This window comes from Tetrahymena thermophila (genome assembly GCF_000189635.1).
Source record: "Tetrahymena thermophila SB210 genomic scaffold scf_8254688, whole genome shotgun sequence".
Classification (NCBI taxonomy): Eukaryota; Ciliophora; class Oligohymenophorea; order Hymenostomatida; family Tetrahymenidae; genus Tetrahymena; species Tetrahymena thermophila.
In genome coordinates, this window is record NW_002476454.1 from 268,425 (window position 1) to 287,785 (window position 19,361).

Below are 19,361 nucleotides of genomic sequence, written 5' to 3' on the forward strand. Positions count from 1 at the left end.
TTATTTTTTAAAATTTACAAATTCAAAAGGGTTTGTTTGGATCATCCAAATAATATAGAAGTGTTTTTCTGCAAAATCTTTAATTAATTATTATAATAATCTTTCAAAAATTTGAATTTTTATTTTACAATTTATTAATTTATAATTTATTCATAAAATTAGCTGAATTTAATGTAATATTTATGATATTATTAATTTGAATATTATATCATACAAGTTAACTTTAATTAAAAATCTTTGTTTATTAAAGAATAAATAATTATTTTAATTATAATTGATAACTTTTTATACAAAATTTTAACAAAACAAAAATATCTAAATATGTCAATAAGATAATTAATATAGATATATATATTAATCACTTACTTACCTAAGAATGAGCTTAAGAATTAACTGAGTATGATTATTTTAGGAATGAAGTTCCATACATGCTTTTATTTATAAGATTGATATTTAATTTTGATTTTCTATTATTTTTCCTATTTAATGGCCTTTTTTTGGAGCTTTGAGCTTTTTTTCTCAAAAGGAGTACTCTGTAAAAGGGATTGAGTTTACGACGGATACTTATCATTTCTAAGACATTTGAAATGTTATTTTTTGGGAAATACTCTTAGTATTACTTTCCTTTTTCAAAACAGGAAGCAAACTCATCATCATATTTCTTAAGGAAAATTTATTCAAACTTTCTTAATTCCAATTCATCTATAAAATTTACAAACTAAACTTCTTCTTAATTATCTTCATCTGAATTATACTTGATCTAATGCTAGCTTAACTGAGAATTGGATATTCTTTTATTCATTTAGAATTGATAATATGTGCTATCTAAATTATTCAAAGAGGGAATATCAAAAATATAGCCTTAAGAATGGTTTTCTTAATCTTAATTTTATGTTATTTTATTATTTCCAGTTGGTTTTTTAGTAAATTTTTTGTTGTCTAAAATCTCTAAAAGTTCATTCGAACGAGATCTGAGCTTGCTATTTAATTTTCTTGCCATAGTTTTTTTCAATCTGCTTCCTTTTGCCATATTTTATTCTATTTCTAGAATTTCTCTTAATTATTCTTATTCTTGTTAATTGACACTTAAAGTAACATTTATTGGAGTATCCTATGGACCATTTTTTTTAACAAGAATTGATACTTTTCGACGTACATCTTAAACAGCTTTAGCTTAAGTTATTACATTCTAAAATAATTTTTAATTATTAGTAATGTTATGTTAGGTTAAGCTTTGTTAATCTGCAATATTGCTATTATTATCATTTTTTGTATCCTCAAAAAGTTATGTTAAACTTTTATCTTTGATTGATGATTTTGATTGTTTTTTAATTTATTAAATACTAAGCTTTTTGAAAATATTTTCTTGAGATGTTTTTTATTTTTGTGATGAAACTTAAGTTGTTATTCTCTCACTAATTGGTGGTTGAACAATTATACTAGGAGTTATCTAATTTGGTAAATTTTCAGTGTCAAAATTTGACAATATTTATTGTGATATTTAATTTATTGATTTTTTTTTAGATATAATGTCCTTTGATGAATGACTTGGATGATTAATTTACTATGGATCTAACGTGTCTGGTTTTATTTAACTTTTCCTCTCCTAACTCATACTAAATATTTTAGTACTAAGCTTTTTAGATGATTATGAGTTAATGCTATTATTTTAAGAATTTATTTGATTTTATAAATAAGTTTCATCTATTTACTAAAAACTACCATTTACAATCAATTATTAAGCAATAGTTAAACTATTTAAATATTTTTACTAAACACTTTCTTATTGATTTAATAATTTTTGGTCATCTTAAGAAGATTTTCCGATTAACATTAGAGCTTTTTAAATTTAATTAGGATTATAATTGTCACTTTATCTGTTTATTGTGTGTTAAGAGTTTTTACTTTTACTACTTTTTTTACTTTTAATTTCATTTTTTGAACTTTTCTTGGATTATTTCTTTTTATTAAAGTTTTTAGCTTCGTTATTTTATATATCAGCTTATTCTTCTGAGCTAAATTCATCGCTGCTTGTATCTTGAGATAAAGTTAAAGAGCTCTTATTTCTCAATCTTTATTCACTTCCATTAATATTTTATTTATTTTCAATCTTTTAAAACTCCAGTTAAGGAGAATTTTAATTTGAACTTTGAAAACTTTAAAATTCATTTTTTTTTGGTTAACTGAATTTTTTACTATCAAAAAAAGAAGGCATCAACCCCCTTTTTTTAATTTAAAATAATGACTCTTGCTCATTCACTATTTATTTATCTACACCAATTAAGTCATTTTTCTCATCTTATACAACATTAGTCTATTTTTCTTTTTCCAATTATATTAATTTATTAAACTCTTATTCTTACTACTTCATAGATTTGCGAACTTAAGGAATTTCATTTTTATTATTTTCTGTTTCATCAGTTTATTTGTAAAATTTCTCATTTATAACTTTCAAAAAATTATTATCTGCTTTCATTTAATTGTTAGGCAACTCATCTTATTTCATCTAATCGTGACGATCTTATTGGATATTTTCTATTCTGCTTAATTTTTTAACTTAATCTTTTTTAGAAAATGAGGATCGAGGAATCTTTTAATAACCAATAATAGTTTTTTTCTTTTCTCTTATCCCTAATTCTTCTTAATTTTAGCTTGCATCTAGTCTAACTTAAGATTTTTTTCTAACATTTTATTCCATAACTTAGTTCCAACTTTTTCTTTTATCACCATAAGGACTACGATTTAATTAATTATTTTAATTTAGTATAGCATCATCTTCATCTCCATCATAGATATCTTTTAAATAAAAATAGTTCAAATAAATAAATATAAAAAATTAATTACCTAAAAATTAAAGTTTTTCATTTTCATAAAATATTTTTGCTTGCTACTAAACCAAAGCAGTTTTTTGAAATGTTCCTATATATTTAGCTCGGTTTCTTTTAAATTTATTATCTCTAACTTAGCATACATAAAAATTATACTTAGACAATGTCTTATATTTATTGATGCAAATATTAATTTAAGGACATTCAACTATTAAGTGAGTATATTTTCCACAACTACCACATTAATGATCAAATCCTTAAGTGTCTTTATAAATAGATAATAGGTCTTTCATTTTATTAAATCTTTCAAATTCTACATTATTGCCTTTTATAGTATCTAAGAATTCTTATTTATTTAAGTAGGCTAATTAACAGACGGTTGATGCTCTTAATGAAAATTATCTTTGCTAACCAGTAAAAAACTCAATTTCTCCAAACATCATTCCTTTCTTTAAAATTAAATTAATGAGTAAAAAACTTAAATAACTAAATAAATGAATAATTAATTAATTACTTAAATTGATTATAAAACTGTTTTTGTCTAAGTTTTAATCACTTCTGCCTATCCTTTTACTAAAAAATAAACTTCCTCAGCTTCTTCTCCTTCTTTGTAAATGTATTCATGGAGTCCTACTTTTTTTTCTTTTATTTTTACTGCTAATTTATCAATACTGAAATTTAAGGAAAATAATTTTTTAGAGTTTAACAATTTTCCATAAATGTCCCTTAAAACTTCTTATTTTAAATCACTTTCTAAAGAATCTATTACTGTGGCTCCTTCATTATTTGATTATAGATTTTCTTTATGCAAATATTCAAAATATTTCCTAACTTTAACACATACATCATCATTTAACTCTCTCTTTTACATGTACATATTCAATTTAGACATTTTTATTTTAAACTCTTCTTCGATTCTCAAAAATTCCTGCAAAATTTCTCCAATTTAATTGATAGAATAACCAAAGACAAAGCATGAAATTAAAGTTACCCAAATAGTAAATACTTTTTCGTCTATTTTAATTGTTTATTAAAAAAAATAAATTTACAGTACTTAAAAATATAAATTACTTGATGTAATAGGAACAATATCTCCATAACCCAATGTACACATTGTAACAACAGCCCAATAAAGAGAATCAACATACCTATACCACCAAGAATCACTTAAGCTAATACCGCTCTTGTTCATCCATGTTTATGAGAATCCATTCTCAATCTCAATAACTGCAATATAATGCCAAATGCACCCACATAAATGAGCTATGTAAAGTATGAGCAATATCAACTTTACCATATCGTTTATACCATAAAGCCTCTCTTTTAAGTTATATCTTTCTTCGATTTCAGCTATCAGCCTTGTAATATCAAAAAAACGTAGAAGTAAAACGATTTATATAAATGCATTTTAAAAATAAGACCCAAAGAAGAAGCAAAATACTATACATAAGTCATACCTATAATTTTAAAGGTATTAATCAATATTTTTAAAAAGAAATTCTTTTAATTTACCAAAATCTCTTCTACAAATAACTTAGAACAATTTGTTTTCTTGATTTTATAATCAAACCTTTTTTGTATATTGCTAAAAAAAATTTTAAATTTACTATTACTAATGAATATAATTAAAAAAAACTAAATCATATTCATAATCAGTAAAACTAACTAACTTAATTTTTACCTGTATTAAACTTAATAATAATTTCAACCATAAAAGAGACATTAGGTAGTATATTAATCAAGATAGATGCAAAAGTAGAAAGTTGAATATCTTAAAAAGATATAGCTAAAGGTATATATACAACATTTAAAGTTAAAACTATCATTAAAAAAATTGACCACATCATATATAACTGAGAGTTCTTTTTGATAAAAAATAATCTTAAATAAAACTAACTAGTGAATTGATATTTAGATTACTGGTAAGAATAGATAATCCACTTGATCTAATTTTAATCTACTCACTATATGAGACTTCATCCATATGTAAATTTGCATTTCTATAATATAAAAAAAATTTTCAACTATTTTAACACTTAGTAATAAAACCTACTTTGCAAATATTCATAGGTTAGTAGAAGTAAAGAAGGTTTCTATTTTATAATAAAAAAATATATTAATTTTATCATTTAAAATTTCATTTAGTTAACTATAAGTGTATATTAATAATGCTTACTTCTTTTGTCAAAAGTTTATTTACTAAAAAGTATTGAGATTCAACCGATTTATCATTTATTATTTCTAATTAACTTAATCTTGTTTCTTTAAATCTTATGAGAGATGACTACTGTCTCATTAATCTTATGAATTTTTCTATGTAAACTATGGACATTTTAATAACATTTTTGCTCTTTTGTTTTTCCTCATTATCTAATTCTTTTTTCCTCTTCAAAGCTTTCATAAATATATCTTTTGCTTTTATCGTAGGTTGGATAGAAGATATTAAAAATGTTCTTTTTTTTAATGTTAATTTCAACTAAGAATTGTTTTAGTCATCTGCAGTTGATGTATATATTAAGTTATCGTTTTGGTTATTCTTTTATTCATCACCTATAGGACTAACCTTTCTTTTTCTTGCAAATTTGGATAAAAAAGACTCTTTCTATACTACAGTTTCCTCCATTTATATATTATATATTAGTTAGACAGTTATGACTAAATTTTAGATTAAAAATTAAATTTTCTTATAAATAAAACTATTAGCTAAGAAAAGCAAAATATATAATCATTCCAAATAGAGTTCTATAATTAGTTTAAATATTAATTCATTATAAGATAAATTATAACATTTCTTTAAAATATTTAATCAATCAAAAGTTTTGAGTTCAGACTAGTTTTTCTAAAAAAAGTTTTAGATTTTTAGAGAAAAATATTTGATTAAAACTCTTTATAATTTCTTTTGTATTTTTAAACCAAGCTTGATTTATTTTAAATTTTTAAAAATCATTCTTTTATCTTATTCTAAAGTTTTGGCAAAATAAATTTTCTTAAAATACACATCCACTCAAAAATATTTAAATAATAATTGATGATATTTAATTCTAAAAAAACATTTATTTTAAATCAATCAAATAAATTTTTTTAAATTTTAATTTAAAAAATATTTTTTTCCAAAATAGTTTATTTATTATTTTTGATTCTAAAAAGTTTTTAATATTTTTTTTATTACATCTACTAATTATTTACAAGCTAGCTATTTGTAGTAAATACGAATTAACAATAAATTTATTTGATATTTCCTGGTTAGTAAATTTTGTGAATTTAAAAAAAAAAATATGATAATAAGCCTACATACATTCATACATAAACACATATTAATCAATATAAAAAGGTAAATTATTAAGATATAATTAAATTTAAATTTTTTAATGGCTCTCTGATTGAAAATTAATAATTTGAAAATATTCTTTGCTTACATACATAATTTAAAAAATATACAAATCACAGAGATAATATCTTTATAAAAATTAAATTTTGATAGCAATTTCAAATTTTTTAAGGAGTTTTAAGATGGAAAATTAGATACAATCTCATTAATAACTTAATTAGTAACCAAATTAAAATAAATTTATAGGCAAAAAAATTGAAAATACCTTAAGTTTTAACATATCTTCATAAATTCAGAGCAGTTAGTCAGCGTAAAATGATTAAAAATAAAACCCTTTTCAAAATAATTTTAGTAAATGTAAGTTTATTGTTAATATTTATTCGTAGAGATAACGTAATATTTTATTATAAAGTAGGCTAAGCAGTTCCATTGAGCTACGCATTACCATAGAAGAAAATACCATCAAAGTTATAACAGACAAATGCTGCATAACTTGCGTAGGGTTAATCTGAAAAATCAAAATCTAAATAAAAAACAGCATTAATGAATGGAAACGGAGTTATATAATAAAATTCACAACAAAACTTAAGTAAAATTATAAGCAATAGCTAAATAAAATTTTAATTTAATTTTAGAAAACCTAATATAGTAATAGCAAAAGTCAAGGAATGAAAGTTAAGATTAATAAAATGAATGCCAATTTTAAAATCAAAATTATTTGAGTCTAAAAGGTAATTAATTATTTGAAAAGAAGATTATAGAAAAGTTATATAATTGATATAATTAGAAAGGAGATAGTAGAAAAAACTCGAATAAATACAGTAAGAAACTGCAATCGTTAAGAAAGATATTTCCATGATTTAGCCTGTAACTAATGTTTCTAATTTTTCCAGTGATTGCGAAGAATTTGTTGATATAATGATGCCAAAGAAAAATCGCTTTTAGAGTTAACAAGGTTTTTAAAACTAGCTAATAGTCCAGCAAGCTCCAGTATAGCTAAACCAAAATAATGAATAAAATAATTAAGAAAAAGATCAAAAAAACAAAGGCGATATAGATGATCTGATTAGAAAGAGCAACATTCGTTATAAAAGTAGTTTTTATAAATACATATTTTCCTTTTATAAAATTATTATAATGGAATTAATTAGCTGAAAAGGAAATTTAAGAAATTTAGAAACAGTAGAAATAAGTTGAAATGCAAAAGTTGAAGGAGAAGCTCAAAAAGCAAGAAGAAGAAATAAGAAAGAGAAACTAATAAAAAACACAACAGTTCAAAGAAAAAAAGAAACGCAAAGAGAAAGATTAACAATAATAAAAGCAAGAATAGCTTTTACAACAGCAAGATAAGCTTAAAAGAAGAAAAAGTGTCTCTAAATAAACTAGCTAATCTTAGTCAACTCACTAAACATCAAGACAGAATGTATCATAGCAAAATACTAGTAGGGATATTTAAAAACCAGAAATATCAAAAGAATAATTTGATCAAGCTACACGTAATCGTGTAAAAGAGTTGATGAAAAAACAAAAAGAAGAAAAAGAGAAGTAAGATGAGGAAAAAGAAAAAAAGAGGCTTAAACTAGAGATACTTAGGTAAGAATAACTAATATAGCTCTAAAAAGCAAAAATTAAAACTATAGAGTAGGAAGAAGAAGAGAGAAAAGCTATGTAAATTAAGAGACCTGGAGGAGGAGGCTTAATTTTATAAAATTAATAAAAAAGGGACTCTCGTTAATCTCTTCATTAAAAAGCATCATATGAATAAATTTAAAACTAACCTGATGAAAGCGAAGAAGAACTAGAATAAGCAGACTTATAATAAGAATCATTGAATTAATCAGATCTATAATAAGAGTAGAGAGAAAGATCTCTTAAATAAAAAAAACAGCAACAAAAAACTACACCTTCTAAAACTAATAAGTAAAAGGTTAACTCTAATAACTAAAAGACTGCAAAAAGTAACATCTAACCTATGTAAGATTTGGTTTCAGAGAGCTTTTTAAGAGAAAATATAAGAGCCTCAATTAAATAGCTTTATCCTGAATGCTCAATCGAAGAGCTTATTTAGCTAGAAGAAGAGTATAAAAAAGAATTCTTTAAGTAAACTTAAAAATCTAAATAATTAAGCAGTTAAAAATAACACAAAAGTAGAAACTCAGCAATCAATCGTCCAAAATCTTCTAATGGCTAGAAAAAAAGCAATATTAGTAATAATATCAATAACCTCCAAAAGTAAAAACAATAAATAGTAAAATAAAATTAGTCAGAATTAAATAAGATTTTAGAATTGAAAAAATTTGAAGATTTTGATGTTGAATCTGTCCAAAACCCTATAGAAATGATAAATCAATTAAAAGATTTGGCTAATCAAATATAGCAGGATATTGATTAAAATGATTAGAAATATGGAGTTGGTAAATACAAGCACTCTAAATAAAAAAAAGGCTAAGAAATTTAAAACAAAGATAATAATTAACAAAACTAAAGTGAATAAATGAAAGAAGAAATTAAAAAATTAGAAAAAGAAGCATATCTTAAGTAGCTTTATCTTAATGCCCAAAATACCTTTACTCCATAAGAAATGTAGGATTTTGAACTTTACTTATAAGCTCATTTAGTTGATGGAGAAATAGTTCTTACTTCAGATGAAGAAGATCAAAGCGAAAGTGAAGATGATGATGATAAAAACTAATCTTAAAATGAAGAAGATGATTATGATGAAAATAACAGTCAAAGGTAAGGTGATGATGATGAAGATGTTGATAATGATTATAGTGACAAAGAACAAGAGAGCCAAAGTGATAAAAGTGAAAATGAAATTTAAAGTGATAAAAAGTAATAACTAAAGTAATAAAAATAAAAGCAAGCCTACTAATAATAGGGCTATGAGAAGATAACTAACAATTAAAAAGACAAGAATAAAAATTCAATAAAAAACTAAATTGGTAAATAAATATTTTATTCAATTTTTCTTTAATTTCAAATCTATTTTTAAACTAGGAAATATGAAGCATTCTAAATCTGTCTAAGAAAATATTAACACTAATGCTTCAAATAAAAGAGGAAGATCCTAAGACCCAAAAGCTCCAAAAAGCTGTTTAGTAAAAGAATAAAAGTAAAAAAGAAGTAAGACTGTGACATTTGACTAAGAATTCGTAAAATCGGAATAAAAAACATACTTGTAAACTTCTCCGTCAATTAAACAATAAAAGTAATTTTCTAAATAATAAGCAAAAATTTTAAATTGCCTATCAATTTTAAAAACTAAAAAGGGAAAAATATGATTTCAATGAATTTGATGATTTTAATGATAGAGATATTTTGGGAACTGCATCAATGGCAGCATAATACATTGCAGAAAATGAAAGAGATAAAGAGAATAATTCTTAAAATATCAATAATTAATAAATGATAAACTAAAGAAATATTTTATAATAAAAAAATGAAGAAGATTAGTAAAAAAAATTTGAAAAAAAAATAAATGATGTCAAAGAAATAATATAGCAATATAGTGGTGATAAAAAAGGATCACTAGATATGTTGTTACCAGTGAGTAGCTTAGAAAGCAGTAATAGTTCTAATCTTCGCTTAAGCCATTTAAAAACCCAAAATATACCTTCTTAATTTTAGCAAAATGAAACTCCTAAAACCATGAATTAATATGGATTAAAAGTTCAATAAAACTTAAAAAATAATGCAAATTAAATTAAAATAATTAATTAAAATAACTAAAAAAATAACAAAAATGATTAAGTTTAAATAGTTTAGTAATAAAATATTGTTCCGTCTATGAAAAATAGCAACAAAAATATACATCCATTAGATACAAATATGATAAATCAACCTGATTAAGTACAAAAGAAAAAAATTGATGATTCTAAAAAGTAAGATCAACCAAGTCCCATATAAATTACTTAATCAAGCCCTTAAGTATTATCAAATATTCCAACTGAATTTGAGAGTGAATTTTTAAATTTTAATGAATAATTTGACATAGATTAATTTAAAAATTAATTATCATAAGACGATTTAAAATAAATAATTCATGTTAATAATTTAGATTTAAAAAAATTCTTCACAAACGAGAAATTAAATTCATTTCAAAAGGCACCAAATTAAGGTTTAACTGATACTCTAAATTCTGTTTAATATTAGAATTACTATAATATGATGGAAGATGAAGCAGATGAAGGTTTATTTGATGAGGAATCTCCAAAAAATGGAAAAAAAGTACAATATGAAGATGTTTAATCAAGCTAATAGGCATTTAATTATTATGAAAAAAACAAAGCATTACTTTAATCAAACGAGAAACATAACAATTAGAAATATAACAATTTTATAAATACTTAAGACACTTCAAATATTTAGAATAAAAAATTAAATTTAATAGAATATAATTCAAACTAATCTGATTTTAATAAAGAATTGTTTGATGATGATAAATTATTTGCCCTATCAGCTACAGATTTATTAAAATTAGCTGAAACAAATACAAAATTAAATAAATGAAATTCCTATTTATTGTACATTTCTTTATATTTTGTTGAGTGTTTAATAAATACATGATAAATAGCTTCAATTTAAAAAAGTTAATTTCTAAATAAAAAATATTTAATCATCATTTACATATTTTAAATTTAACAAATAATCTCAATTAATAAATATAAAATAAATTATTTTTTAAAATATTGCAATCAAAACTTATTATTCAACTTTAGATTGAATTGATATTTTATCTTTCATCATATTTCACACTCCTCCATTTAATTATTATTAGTTAATTATTGGTTTTTAATATCAGATGAGTAATGTTCATTTAATATTTCTGTAGATAAATCATAAACTATGTCATGAGGATGACATTATAATGAAGAGAGAATTTGGTTAAATCCAAGCTATTATAAATTTGATTTTATAGGATTTTCTTAGTCTGATTATTTAATATTTTATCCATAATCTAGGAGGAATCCTACTCCTTAAAGTGTTTTTGTGACAATATTCACATCCTAAATCATAAAAAATGATACAAAAATTTCTAAAATTCCCATTTATACTAACTTCATTATCTAAAAATTATTAGCCTTCACCAAGCAATTAACCAATCCCATGCATACTTCATATATAACCTAATTAAAAAAATATATTAGATAGTTTCATTTCAATAGAGCTTACTTAAATTGTATCAATTCTTGCTATTCTAAATACTTTTTCAATTAATCTATTATAATCTAAAATTTATTAAATTTCCTCTTCAGATCCTGTCAATAAATTAGCTATGCACCACATAGACTCTTTTCTCACATCAACTCTAACATTATCTAGAGCTATAGAGAGATATTCTAAAATGTTATGATTCATTAAAATCTATTAATAAATTAATATGTTCAAGTAAATAAAATTAAACTGCCATTAATAATTTACTTATGAAACTTCATATTGGCAAGCAATTATATTCCCCATAATACCAATCACATAACTAATATATTAGGAGTTATGTGTAAGCTATAATAAAAAATCAATAAGCTTTTCTCTTTTTACTATTGCTTGGCAGCAATCATCATCAATAGTCAGTTAATAAATAATCCTAATCCCATAGTGTTGTATCGAAGAATTAGTATTTTGCATTACTTACTTTTCTGCTAATTTAAGAAAAGTCATTTTATCTGCCTAATAAATAAACAAAATGAAAGGATTTATTATAAAATAATGGCATTGAATATTCTTAATTACTTTTGTAAATATTTTATTATATTATGAGAACACTGTCATCATCCAAGATAAATTTTCCTAAATGTCTATGTTATTTTGGTAGGTGATAAACTTTTCTTCAATCTTTTCAAATCCGTATTTCTAGTAGAAAAGTTCTGCTGCCTCTTTTATATCTACACATAAATTTGTCAAACCCCAAATACCCTGAATTTTAATGAAAAAATGAATAGTATAAAGATATTTAAATTAAGCTTATTTACAATTTCAAATAACTTTTCATTATCCCATAATTAGTAAAGAGAGGCAAATGCTTCTAAAATGTTAACATAATTATTTCTCGTAATAAAATCTAAATCTTCGCAGTTTGATGCTGCTAGGCAATTAGTCAAAAGCCAAGCAGCTTCATATCTTAGTTAGCTATCAAAATCAGGACTTATAAGTTATATCAAAATATTATGTAAATTGCTTTGAATAAGTTATGTGATAACAGAAGCTGATTATTATAAAAAACTAAACTAACGCAAATGGTTTAAACTCTTAAAAAGTGCACTATAATCTTGAGGATTGTAATTTTCAAACTCCTTTTTGAAATCTTCAATAAACTGGTTAAGGTATATTTGTAATTTCTATTTATAAATAAATTAATAAAATTATCAAATATTCTTAATTTTTATTCGGATACTTAAGGGCTTTAAAGAATATGTTCTGGTATCATAGATTTAATAGACTAAGATTACTCTCCATTTTCATGTATGATTTCTTTAACATATTTTTAGTACATTTTTACTCTGTTATTTTGCAAGATTTATTTCTTTTTAGAGTTCCTTATTTAAACTTAAAAATTTTCTCTCTTCTTGTTGATAATCATTTTTTCTATAGGTTCCTCTTCTTCTTCATCATTTTAGGGTTCTAAATAGTTTTTTAATTTGCTATCATCTATGTTACTATCTTCAATCATAAGCTTTCGCTTGGAATTTAATAATTGTGTTGCTTGCTTAATAATATTAATTAATTTGGCAAAAAATTAAAAATTTAGAAAATAATTCAATATATCTTTTTTATTAATTAACAGCTCCTTATATACCCGCGTAAATAAGATAATAGGGATATTTACAGCTATTTAATTCTTTAATCAGATAAAATTTAGATTTTTAGCTAAAATCTGCTTTAATTTTTTGATTATAAATGTTTTAAGAGAGAGTTTTTTAAAATAACAAAATAAAGTGGTTAATAAATATCCTACAATATATAAAATAATATTATATGAAAGGAAAGTCATGCTAGCTATTTATATAAAAATAATAATAATATTTTATTATGTTAAGTATAAAATTTGATTGCCACTTTTGTAAGTAAAATTAGCATAATCAAATAAACTTTAAAGTATCAAAAATAAGAGATTCTGTTATATATTAATATATTTATTTATTTATATTTATTTCAATATCTAAAAATATTTTTTTTATATTTACTTATTTGCCTACTTACTCACTTATTTATTATCGATTATAAAAATCACTTCAAATATTTTTCAAATTAAATACCAATTTTCTTAAAACAAGATGTCAAATTTCTTTCTCAAAAAAGTTAAAGAATTTTTGCTGTAATTTAAAAAACATGATTTTGAAATAGAGCTATTATCAGTTATTATTAATTCAAGAATTTAAGAAAGTATAGATAGTATTGTAAGTAAGTAAGTAAATAAATAAATAAACATTATCTAAATAAACTCGTCTTTAAATCTAAGGATAAAATTAATATTATTTTATAGGCTGTGGATATATTAAATAAGCATGAATAGAACCAAAATTTATTTATTTATTAATTTATTTGTTTTAGAATCGAGAAAATCTATTTAAATTTATTATTGAATAAAATAATTATAACACATTTATTTATTTGAAGAAAAATAATCAGCTTTTTTAATAAACTTAATCAATCTGCCAATCAATCTTACTAAATTTTCAGATTACTATTTTCTTGTATTGTTTTTGAATTTTCAATTTATTATTTATTATTTTTAATATCTTCTTCACAGTTATTATTATCTGAATCTTATTAATCTTTAGATTAGTAAGAATGAGAAGGATTTACAGTAAAAGACTTCTTTTTCCTCAAAATACCATTGTCACTCATTTATTTTGGTTTTTATTCATCTCCACTTTGGTCAGAGTCACTATCTGAAGAATCAGAAGAGGTTGAATTTAAATTATTCGACTCATCTTTATCTTTCTTTTCTTTTTAAGAACTGCTAAATGCTGCTCCGGAACTTTAAAGCTTAGTTATCGTCTCTGTAAGGCTTTAGATAGAATTCTAATCTTTAAAGCTCTTTCTGCGCTAAACCATTATTTTTTATACAGAATTTTAGTATGTTAAATCTGTTCCTGCAGAACGCTATTCCATATGCATACGTTTACATGAAATCATACGATGCCATCCTATTTACTCTCCTACTTTTTTGCTAAGAGTATCTTAAGCTTCAGTAAGATCTAAAATTAGCTTCTGTAAATGTTTTTTTGTTTCTTCTGGTTGTTCGTTCAATTCTTATAAAAGTTTACTAACATATTCGTTACCTTCATCAAATTTCTTCTAAAGAGCTAATGCTTAACATTTTTCAAGACCTTCTGCTCCCTTTACTCTTAAATAGTGCAATTTCACTAAATTTTCTTATATCTGCCTATGATTTTGTAAGTTGAGTACATCTTTCTTAATAATTTAATCGCTATTCATTTCAGGAATACTCCTTTATTCCTTTTTATCTAGTTGTACATGTGATGATGAAGCAAAAGCTTCTTCTGCTCCATTAGTAAGGGTATTCATAGACTATTATGATAGCTCTGATTATGAATTCAAACCTGCCTGTTAAGCTAAGTTGTTTGTACATGAACCATATTTTTCAAATATGAACTCGGCACCAGAAGAAATATTACATTAATTATCAGCTTTTTCTTGTCTAATTTAAACAAACTAATTTTTTTCTCTTTACATCAAATCTGGAGAAAAGGATTCACTTTCAGATTAGCTTTAGCATTACTTTGCACTAAGCTAATCCTTTGGAAGGCTTGGCTAAGAAGCAGAAAAATTATTTAAACCAAGAGACATATTTGAAGCAATTAACTAAGCTTCTAATATATTCATAGATTACTTTGAATTTTTTAGTTATTCTGAAGTAGCTTAGCAAGAAATTAAATTGAGATCAAAATTTTTATTACTTCCAATATTCTCTGAAGATTATATTTCTTCTTCAGAATGGATTTCATGAATGCATTACAAATCCTCAATAAGTTTAGAATCTAATTCCATTTCCAAAATGTAGTCTTTAGAGACACCGCTGAGTAATTGATTTATATTTATTGAGTATTCATAATAGGGCTCTTTTGTGTGCCAGATATCTCCATATGTTTTAACTATCCTAATCTATTCTCTCATTTCTTAAGGTACTTATACATTTATCGAAACGTTCTGGCTAATTACAGAAAATAAACCACCTAGAGCATCAATAAAGCACTCATCAATTCTATGGATGTCACCAATATAATAAAAGTTACCGTCCATCAATTAAGAAATTTTATCCATTAAATTTGGATCATGATCCTTACCAAACCCAAAAGTTTGAATTGTAAAATTTTCTTCATTATAATTTTAATAAAAATTTAATTACTTTAATAAGTCTCTAATTTTATTTTCAGCACCATCATTTAATCCATCACTTAAAAGAAAAACACTAGTAATTGGGTTTTTGTATCTCCTTTACTTAAGTACATCAAATGCAAGTTACATACCTTGACATATATTTGTTCCACCCTTGGCAACCAATCTATTAATTTCATTTTTAATGCTCTTTATGTTATCTTTAGATTCAATAGAAAGTAGTGGTGTCAAACGCTAGGCATTTGTAGAAAATTAAATTAAACAGATTCTATCTCCAGTTTATAAAAGGTCTACTAAGAAAAGCAAAGTTTCTTTCAATAAGTCCAGTGGCTGTCCATTCATAGATCCACTTGTATCAATTACACATATTAAATCAATAGGAAATCTCATAGGCTATAATTAGCCAAGACTAAACTGACCTGAAATATTTTTAACATTGCTCGATATTCTATGTTATTAAGATTTAGTTTAGTTTTCTTTGTCTTCTTCATTCAAGGCTTTTTGAACTTTTTCTTTATTTGTTTTTACTTTGCGTTATATTGATTTAATTAAAACTTTTTTTTATGAAATTTTTCTAAGCGAGTGAGTCTCATTTTATTCAAATTCCTCTTGCTATCCTTCACTCTAGTCTTTTTCTTCTATTTTTGGTTACTTATCATGAGTATTTTCATCTGTTTATTACTTTTCAACTGTCAGCAAGCCATCTAATATCTTTGTTATATCACGATTATTACTTTGGTCTTAATCTGATTGATATCCACTTGAATCATGATTATGTGTTAGATCTTACTTATTTTCATTTATTTCATCATGATTAGCTACTTCATGCAATTTTTCAATTGATAAACTTCTTTATCTTTCTATATTTTCCATAATTTAGTGTTCACTTTTTTAATCTATTTAATGAAGACTATGAATATCTTTTTAGCTAGGGTGGGTATCAAGCTAATCAAAATACTAATATGATATCATTTATTCTTCTGTTTTTACAGATAAAAGCACTGGGATAACTATTTTCTTTGTAATAGTTTATTCAATTTTGTTAATAACTTCTGTCTATTCTTAATTTTATTCAGCAATTACTCCCTTCTATCTTTTGTTATTTATATTTTTATTAACATTTTTTTAAAATTTACAATTTAAAAAAAATAATAAGTGATTATAAATTAAAAACATAAAAGATTTACTAATCTTCTGAGCTGTTATTTGCTGAATTTAACTAAAATACTTTTTTTTCTTCACTTTGAATTTTTGTAGGAGAGTCAGGATTTACTGTTTTATGATTGACTAAGTTTTTTTATGTGATTGTTTATAATTAATAGCTAAGCATTGTTTTGGTAGAAATAGTAATATTTTAACTAATATTAAAACTTTATGCAAGTTTTTAGTAAGCTTAAATATCAACTTTTATGATATCGTCATCTTAAAAATTATATTTTTTTAATTCTTTGCTTGTTGTGTTAGTTATTTTAATGTTTTTTTTATTGCTCCCAATTAAGCTAAGAGTTTTTTTAGGCTAAGAGCTTGCTGGTACTGATTCACTTAATTATTCTATAATAGATCTACTATTGTTTGTGCTATCATTTAGCTGGTCAAAATCTTTGCTATCTCCTAATCCCCCTTATTAATGTTGCATACTTACTTTCTTTTGCAAAACAAAAGAAGACATAGAACTCAAATTATTACCATTCGCTCCAATAGCAGTAGTTGTTAAATTACCTGAACCTCTGCCTACAAAACTCTTGTTAAAGGCCCAGTTCTTCATATCTTTTTTATTTTACTATTTAGTCATCTAGGCAAAAAGCGATACATTAGGAGCAGAATTATCACCATTATGTTAACTGACAGATAAAAAATTTGAACAGTTGGCATCTTGAGATTCTGGAGTATTACCTTACAAAAAGTTATTATCCTTATCTTGAACAATGCTTTCTTTAGTTTCTAAATACAGAGATTAAGGAGTAGAATCCTAAGCATCATTAATTATTAACTTTATGCTTGGTGATTGAGAATTTTATTTGTTTTCTAAATTTTCTTAGGATTGTACTCGTTTAATTTAGACTTTTTGAGCATCATTGCTCTTATTTTAAAACTGGTCAAAAAGTATTTGTTTCTAATTTTTTTCATCTTTGATTCCTTGCTATTCTGATTATTCTTGCAAAATACTACTTTCAGATAAATTTACATTATCATATGCTCTTTTTAAAAGCATATTAATAGCATTTTCAGTGGCGTCAATAACTTTTGGGTTAGCATTTTCTTCAGCAGTTAAATTTAGATTAGTATTCGTTTCCTTATCTTGCATCTCGTTACTTTTGTAAATTAAAAAAATTATTCAATTTTATAATTTATTTTATTAGATGTTTGTTGTACATAATTGAAATTTAATAAAATATTGTCAAAAAAAAAAAAAATTTCTATTATAGTAATTTGATTTATTTTTACCTATCATTGATTCTATGTTAGTTTTTTTCATCGTTTTTAATTACATCTATCTCATTAAGTTAGTGGAGACAATCTTATAAAATATTTTCATAAGAACCTTCTTCTCCAATTATACTACTGTTATTCGAGCTTTATTATTCAACAGAACCTTAAATTAAACTATTTTTTAAATTTTTCACTCCAAAAATCTTATCAAGCATATCAGTATTATTGCTTGGTAGGTTATCCTTAATTTTATTACTGCTGATAGCAGCTTCATTTTTCTATTCATGACCTTACAAATCTTTGATGTTGTTACTTTTGGCATTTTCATCTTATTATACTAAATGCTACTATTCAGTAAACAATTTTTCACCTGAAATGTCAGGGTGAGTTTCACTTTTTTGCTTTAATATTATATCTTAACTCATAAATTACTTTAGAACAATGAAGAGAACTATTTGCTTCACTTACTACGATTTTGTGTTTATCAAACAGCAAAATTATGTCTTCCCCTATACTCGTATCCTTTATATTATTTAACTTTATTAACTTTTTATGCTTTTTAATTAAATTGCAGTAATTATAAAGTTATTAATCAATAAAATTGAAATTAATATAAAAGCCTTTAAAAAAGCTTTAAAAAAATTCTTCTCCTCTTGTTATAGTCTTTATAACTCTTCTCTGGGATTGATTATCAATGTTATTTTTTTTTAAATTTATGCAACTAAATAACAGTTCAGCAAATTCTTATATTTTCATTTGTTTGAAGCCTAATAACTTAAATAATCGATTCATCATTAATTCATTCATATTTATATATACATTCTGTTCATTTTTAACAAGAATTTATTTATTTATTTATTTTAAGCACTGTATAAAATTTAAACACTTTACTTATGTTCTTATGTAATTCTAATAAAATAAAATAAAGTAAATAAATAAATAAATGAATGAAACAAAGAATAAATTGATCTATCTATATATTTATTTATTATTCAAATTATCAATAATTCTAATAAAAATAAAAAATTTTCTCCAATTTTTAAATAGTTTTTTAATTTATTGAAGAACATTTATAAAAATAAATCTATTTTGCATCATACCTCTAAGTAACAAAATAGTATGTAATTTTTTTAATGGATTTATTAATATTTCTTTTATAAAATAGTTTATATTTTCATTATTTTGAAGTTATTTATTTTCAATTAAAATTTTATTAAAATAAAAGTAGAAACAGATAGAAAAAAAATAAATGAAATAAAATAAAAGCAATACTCAAATTTAATTACTTTTAACCATTTAAATTTCTAAAATAATTTTTTTATTTAAAAAAAGAAATAAAAACTTGTAAAATGAAATATTATTGTAATCAAAAGCTAAATAAATTACTTTGACTTTATTAAATATTTATAGAT

At 23.2% G+C, this 19,361-nt stretch overlaps 4 protein-coding genes across 4 annotated transcripts; 1 reads left to right on the forward strand and 3 right to left on the reverse strand. All coding sequences in view use genetic code 6, as the record gives it.

The window, feature by feature from the left end:
- Nucleotides 1-358: 358 nt before the first annotated feature.
- TTHERM_000295529 (cyclic nucleotide-binding domain protein) lies at nt 359-5,451 on the reverse strand (the record flags this gene model as incomplete). Its single annotated transcript, XM_012796888.1, has 9 exons — nt 359-2,796; nt 2,845-3,277; nt 3,343-3,842; nt 3,900-4,285; nt 4,341-4,413; nt 4,510-4,690; nt 4,749-4,828; nt 4,882-4,921; nt 5,005-5,451. The coding sequence occupies 9 exons, from the start codon at nt 5,449-5,451 to the stop codon at nt 359-361; spliced, it is 4,578 nt and encodes a 1,525-aa protein (XP_012652342.1).
- Nucleotides 5,452-6,338: 887 nt separating this feature from the next.
- TTHERM_00295530 (hypothetical protein) lies at nt 6,339-10,668 on the forward strand (the record flags this gene model as incomplete). Its single annotated transcript, XM_001013185.4, has 7 exons — nt 6,339-6,513; nt 6,569-6,745; nt 6,792-6,887; nt 6,944-7,249; nt 7,308-9,101; nt 9,157-9,367; nt 9,429-10,668. The coding sequence occupies 7 exons, from the start codon at nt 6,339-6,341 to the stop codon at nt 10,666-10,668; spliced, it is 3,999 nt and encodes a 1,332-aa protein (XP_001013185.4).
- Nucleotides 10,669-10,901: 233 nt separating this feature from the next.
- Nucleotides 10,902-12,826, reverse strand: TTHERM_00295520 (armadillo/beta-catenin repeat protein; the record flags this gene model as incomplete). Its single annotated transcript, XM_001013184.3, has 6 exons — nt 10,902-11,285; nt 11,332-11,523; nt 11,581-11,826; nt 11,890-12,072; nt 12,129-12,494; nt 12,551-12,826. 6 exons carry the CDS (start codon nt 12,824-12,826, stop codon nt 10,902-10,904), a joined length of 1,647 nt encoding a protein of 548 aa, XP_001013184.2.
- A 989-nt stretch (nt 12,827-13,815) lies between these two features.
- TTHERM_00295510 (von willebrand factor type A domain protein) lies at nt 13,816-18,521 on the reverse strand (the record flags this gene model as incomplete). The annotated part of the gene is made up of 3 exons (XM_001013183.3): nt 17,965-18,521; nt 16,707-17,831; nt 13,816-16,612 (listed from the first exon to the last, which is right to left on the reverse strand). Exons 1-3 carry the CDS (start codon nt 18,372-18,374, stop codon nt 13,816-13,818), a joined length of 4,332 nt encoding a protein of 1,443 aa, XP_001013183.2. The 5' UTR covers nt 18,375-18,521.
- Nucleotides 18,522-19,361: the final 840 nt, after the last annotated feature.